Source organism: Trichosurus vulpecula, chromosome 1 (assembly GCF_011100635.1).
Source record: "Trichosurus vulpecula isolate mTriVul1 chromosome 1, mTriVul1.pri, whole genome shotgun sequence".
Taxonomy (NCBI): domain Eukaryota; kingdom Metazoa; phylum Chordata; class Mammalia; order Diprotodontia; family Phalangeridae; genus Trichosurus; species Trichosurus vulpecula.
This window is the reverse complement of record NC_050573.1, coordinates 476911587-476918054: the sequence shown is the minus strand read 5'-3', so window position 1 is coordinate 476918054 and position 6468 is coordinate 476911587. Positions and strand designations below refer to the sequence as shown.

At 32.8% G+C, this 6468-nt stretch overlaps 1 protein-coding gene across 1 annotated transcript in view; it reads right to left on the bottom strand.

The window, feature by feature from the left end:
• Nucleotides 1–243: 243 nt before the first annotated feature.
• YTHDC2 (YTH domain containing 2) overlaps nt 244–6468 on the bottom strand; it is an 89061-nt gene continuing 82836 nt past the window's right edge. The window contains exons 26-29 of the mRNA XM_036734275.1: nt 5884–6061; nt 4546–4749; nt 1850–2032; nt 244–663 (exon numbers count right to left, since the gene is read on the bottom strand). Of these exons, the coding sequence (XP_036590170.1) occupies nt 583–663; nt 1850–2032; nt 4546–4749; nt 5884–6061 (646 nt within the window). The 3' untranslated portion in view covers nt 244–582. The remainder of the gene's footprint in view (nt 664–1849; nt 2033–4545; nt 4750–5883; nt 6062–6468) is intronic.

Below are 6468 nucleotides of genomic sequence, written 5' to 3'. Positions count from 1 at the left end.
TGGTCAGATAACTAGCCTGTCCTAATATGAGTTTTGTTACAGTGACATTTTGAAAATTTATGTTCTCAACAGAATGATATAAATCCTGAAAGCTTTACCCAGATTTATAGAACCAATTTAGGACTTTTGAGAAAGAGAATAATGTTACATTTAAAAGTTATCAATAACAGACTTAAAACAATGCTTTAAATAACTTCAATTTTTTAAAATTTGAAAACATATAAAAAGAAGTACCATTCAATGTCAAATGAAGAAACAAATTTATTTCAGTTTTATTTAATTAAAAACACTGCCAACATATACTGTATTATCACTCACTATGATCTTCAAACATTAAAATTATCCTTTCTTCTTTTGTAAGATGGTGATTCTAGAGCAAGGGCCCAGACATAAGTCATTACTCCCACGTTCAGTTTTTGCAAGTCAGCGCATCCAATGGTCATAAACAGACGTGATATTGCATCTAAAGATCTTTTTAAAGTGGCTTAAAATACTTAGCTTAAGTCCTTTATCAACATAAAATAGTCAGTATTTAGAAAACTTCAACAACACCTCAAGGTATGCTACCTTGTATGCTAAATGTCAATCAGTTGCATTTTTTTCTCCTAAAGAAATACGTTCCCATAACTGTAAAAGTTGCTCTCCAACCTGGGGCTCCAATTCCTATGTGAAAAAATAAGAAAAAGTAAATATAAAAGAAAGTAACATTTCTCTTATGTGCTAGATGTAAAAGTAAGTGAAGGACTTGCGAAAATTAAGAAACTTCCAATTTCAAATACTTAAATGTCTACTATATAAAGAACATTGTACTAGGTGCTGGAAGGACACAAATGTTTAAATGACAGTCTCCTAGTCTTAGGGAGTTTATTATCCCCAACGGGAGGGAGAGATTTAACCAAACATAAATAAATACAAGATAATATCTAAAATATTTTAAAAATAACATTACTGAGTAAAGATCTGAATATCTCCATATTGGTGAAAAGCAAGATTTCATATTATGAGCTGCCAGGAGTTTACTTAGTCCATAGATGGTCTCCGATATTTCTTTCAGCTCCAGATTTTACATAAAGAGAAACTTTTTTCCTCTCTTTAGTATTTAAGTCATAAGACAGTTTTAAACCTTTAAAATCTAATCATAAATAGAGAACATCATATGCAAAAGATTGTACCATTAGTCCTTTTTCTAAAAAGCAAACAAATCTAGAAGACACACATTTCCAGAGGAAACCATTCTATTGATTTGAAAGTTATTATTAGACAAATATATAAACTTTCAAATCTTCTTTCTTTTTGATTCCTTAGAAAAAAATACTATCACATATTCTGAGGAAAAATATTTTCTGGAATTTCAACAAAAAGAAAAAGTCAAAAACATAAAACACTAAGTTATTTTATACTAATGATTAAATTATGCAAAAGATAAATGGCTACTTCCATCTTTAAGAATTTGGTCAAAGGCTCATGCTTAGTCTCTAGAGTATCTCCTTGACAATACATATTCAAAATAATCAGGAAGGCAAAAAAATATAGTGACTATTGAAAGATTTTATAATTTAACAAAACAAGAAAATTAAATCTGAAAAACTTCTGATTAGTAGTAATGAAGTTTGTGAAATTAATGTAAGTCAATGGTATTTAACCTAATTCTCAGTTTTCCCACGTGCAAAATGTGAATGATACTTATTATAATCATCTCAAAAGTTCTCAGGCCCCAGTCCACTATTTCCTACATGTAAATGGTCAACATGATTTATATTCTAATCATTAATCTTGGACAAAATATTGGACAATAGAAGGGGAAAAAAGTGTTTTTCTATAATATCAAAAAGCAACATATTTAACATACCTGTCCATCTCTGCTTATCTGTACTTTCTTATTGTCATTCCAAGGATTAAGTAAGTGGTGTGCAAACTGAAAAGGAAGACTTTCTTTCCGTATCCATTCCACCTTGAACACTCCTCCTAGACCTGCTGAGCCCCAATCCTGACTCTTTTCCCGTCCTATCTCTGAAGACATCCTAGAAAATCCCTGTAGTGAAATTTAGAGAAAAAAATACTCAAGAGTTTCCAAATATCTGTTTGAATTTAATATTTTAAAATGTAATTTTAGCATGTAACACAAACTACAAGAAAAATCTACAAAAATTTATTAAGATATTAATTTGTTAACACATCTCCATTTTTTTTTTGCAAACAGAGATACCAAGCATTATCAATCTTCTCTTAATAACTCTAAATATCTTTTTTTAAAAAAGATGGGTTTTGTCAAATTAGATCAACACCTATTCTGCAACTTATAGCCTTAATCAGTTGTGTAGGTCACTGAGAGATTACGGCTCTTGTCCAGGGTCACATAATTAGTATGAATATCAGAAGTGAGTTAAATTCAGGTCTTCTTGTCTCTGGAACAGACAGGCCACTATCCTCCATATGGCAGTGCCCCTTATAGGGCAATAAACATTTATTAAGTACTTACTATATGCCAGGCACTGGTGCTAAGCTTTTTAAAAACCTTTATTATCTATGTAGGTGTGTATCTGTATATATCTGTGTGTGTGTGTGTGTGTATATACACATATACATATATATATATATATATATATATATTTGTGGGTGACAACAAACATATATATAACAGCAAAATTAACAAATATTCAAATAATGCAATTTTGTCTATATTCATTCTATATTCATCTTTACTGCTAAACCTCTTACCCTTTATTTCTAAAAATCCACATAAATAAAATCTCATTATTTTGTAAATTTCAACGTTTTAAGGAATGAATATCCTCTTCCCTTGGAGAAAATTACTTCTGTTTATTTTCTAGAAGAGGCAGCATGGTGACAACGATAGAGAACAAGGCTCAGGGAATAAGGAAGATCTAGATTCAGTTCTACCTCTTCATACATATTGTCTCTAAGACCCCAGAGAAGCCAATCTCTGAGTACTCTAGACAACTTGATGTAATGGTAATGTAAATTTGAAGATCTTTCCCATCCACTAATAGGCCCATGTGACCTGCTTATGTCACAGGAAGCCTAAGTCACATGTGGAGGGAGGAGATTGCTGAAGGAGAAGAACAGGAATGGGTAGAGCAGGAAATGCTCAGAGCAGTTAGAGCTGAAGGAGAGCCAGGAGGGGTGCTAGCTGTGCTGTGTGTTTGTGGGGAGGCCCCAGCAAGGGGGAAGGTTATGGGATGGCAAGGCTCCATGCTGTGATATTGTGTTTTAAGTTCTTTGCTGTTGTGATAAAGTGGGCTTACTAGTTTTGGGAGTTGGTTGCTGCTTGGATGGGTTGGACTTATTGGTTCTGGGACTTGGTTCTTTGGTGACTGAATAAATGTTTTACTACTTCTGCCTTCTAGATGGAGAGTCTTATATTTTGCAATACAGAACTATATAGGTATATTCACAATTATTGTCAATGTTGTGTTTATTGCCTTGCCGATACACTCCATAAGATTTATGTTGCAGAAAATATGCTTATGTACAATGGTAAAGGAGTTTCCTTACCAAGCAGTTCTATAATACCAACGAAACTACAGATTCCACCTCTATCTATACATGAAGTAATTTTTTGTATCACAGTAAACAGGAACTTAATGGGTGATCTAATGAAGGACATAAACTTTTCAAGAGCTGATGATGAGTTTGTTCATGCGATCGCCATCAAGGCAAAACTGCTGCTAGGCCCAGGTACTAGCTTAGAATTGAGGAGGTCTAGTTTTACTGAAGAATGGAACCAGCTTTAACAATCCACTAGTCAATGCAAACTGAATATTACTCACACATTCACACACCTCAGACAGCCACAACTCCAGGCTCCCAGAAACATATAGCCATTCTCCTTGACCTCCTAACCTCTTTCCAAAATAAGAGGAGATGTTCATAAGGTAAATATAGTATGGTTTGAAGTCCCAAAGTCTAGGTGGCAAAGGGAACTCCAGAGGCCCAAGGGGAAAAAAAAATCCAAAAAAGCCAAAGTGATTACAAAGTAAAAATGTAGTCCACTCCTCACAGAGGATGATCGTGAAAGAAGCAAAGTTGGGATAAAGCAAAGAGCTATATGTTCTTTTCAGGTAGTATGATAAATTTGAACTTACATCGCTAATTATGGGTCCTTTCTGCTACTCATGGAGAACTAGGACTACAAACTAAGGTACTGTTTGGTCTTCAAAATATCTTGGGATTTTCAAGAAGTTAGGCTCACAACATCACACTGCTCTTTAGTTTAAACAGCAGTTAAGTCCTGTGGTTGTACAGTTTAATATATACCAGAGGGACAGGAAATTTAAAAAGATAACTATCACATTTGAGAATTTCACTGGAATCTTGACCACTTTCCATACTTCATCCCAAATTCCCTCCCCATTAGTGGGGCAGCTAGGTAGCACAATGGATAGTGTTGGACTTGGAATGAGGAAGATTTGAGTTCAAATCCTGCCTCAGATACTTAGGTATGCAAATCTTTTAACTTCTATAGTCATAAGAAAAAAAAAAGACCAAAATCCAAAACCATTTCATTGTATCAGGTTGACTTACCTGGAAATGTCCAGATCCTTGAACAGAAAACACCAAATAAACCATGCTGCTCTCCCAAAAGGCTCTATTTAACTTCCGTTCATTGCTAGGGGTCGTAGACCATATTCCCTTCTGTTGAGAAATCTCAAGATTTCTCAGATTGCTACTCTTCATTATGAAGTATCGAACTGGCATATTTGGTCTTGGTGAAGGGGATTTTGAGCCCTGCAAAAGAGCACCTAAGTTCTTGAAACGTAACATAAAATCCAAAGACACTCATATATAAGTACTACAAAAAGACAAATCAAAGTAATCTAACAGAACACTTTTCAAAATGTGTTCTGTAGAATTCTCGTTTTCCATGAGAGTATGTTGATATTAGTGTATTTCCCTCAAAAATGTTAAATACAAAATTATGTATTTATCCAAAATAATGAATACTCAATATAATTTTTCAGTTATAAAACAGGTTATTCTGCATAAATTCCATTACCTCAAATCTCCCTAATCCCATTTATGGACCCCTGTAAAGAATAAAACCTCAAAGTATTACGAAGCCAAATTCATTTGGAAAAACTACCCTAACAAGTATTTAAAAGTCAAATAATTTTAATGTGATGAAAATTATCCACAAAACGTAGTTAGAACTAGAGTGCATATTTTAGTGCCTTCAAAAGACATATTATGGAAAAAAAGGAATCTATTAAGATTAAAGGATCTATTTGCCATTCATCAAAATTAAAATACAATTTCTTAATACTAAAAATACAAATTCTTTTTTCATTATTTAATTCTTAGAAATGTAAATTTATATGAAATGACAAAATTTCGGTAAATAGTCTTTAATTCAATATTTACAATGCAATACATGTATGTGTGTATACACACACACACGTCTCTCAAGAAATTATCAAAGATATGAGGCCACCATGTAAATACTAGAAATCACTCATATAACTAACTCCTTAAAAAATTCCACTTTCAAACCTATCCCTACATTCAAACCTATCCCCCTATCTTGCACATGGCAAGCTCTTAATAAATGTTCTTAATTATGTTTGCTGAACTTCCTTTAGTCAAGTTTTTAAGAATAATAAATGATTAAACTCGAAGATTAAATACAGTTTTCAAACTGGTGTTTGAAGTAATTATAAGCCATGTCACAAGAACTAAGACACTAATTTTCTGACCCAAAGGTAATTTGCTTTTGAATGGATAAAATAGAAAGTACATATGATATTGTCTAACTGCACGCTCATAATTACCTTGCAGGGTTGTAAATAAATACAACATTAAAATAACAGCTAAAAATCTGGTCATATTCAGCTATTTTTAAGTTTACAGAAATAGATACTCTACCTTTCCTGAGGATGGAGGAGAAGGACTAGCACAAGGACTAGGATAACTATTACTATCTGTAGATTTCACAGAAGATTGGTCAGAGCGATCATCAGAGCTTCGTTTGGGATGTAAAATACCTCTATCTTTGTATTTCTGGGGTGCGTGGAATGCTGGAGATGGAGACTTCATCAAGACTCTTGGGAGAATAGGAAGGATAGTAAAGACAATTTGGTAAGTAATTTTATAAGAACAAAGTTAATTTAATTTCAATAACAGCTTTTAAAAATGTGTTGTAAGGGTTTTAAGATTACATTAAGATTAAATGTAATTAAGATCGCATTTTATGGAATAGTAATTTATGGAGAAATTGCATTTCCTATATCAATATTTAGAGGTCAAAAATATAAATCTGGATTATATATTTACTTTCATTTTACTTTCGTGTAAAAACTTCCCAAGAGCTAAAAATTTTTTGTCATCAAACCCTATATACTGCTTTTTAGGAATCAATAGTGATATCGATCATTTATAAATTTTAAAATTACTATTTTTAACAGATCTGTGATTTCATTGCCTCTCAGTGAAGAAACTCCCTTTATCTAT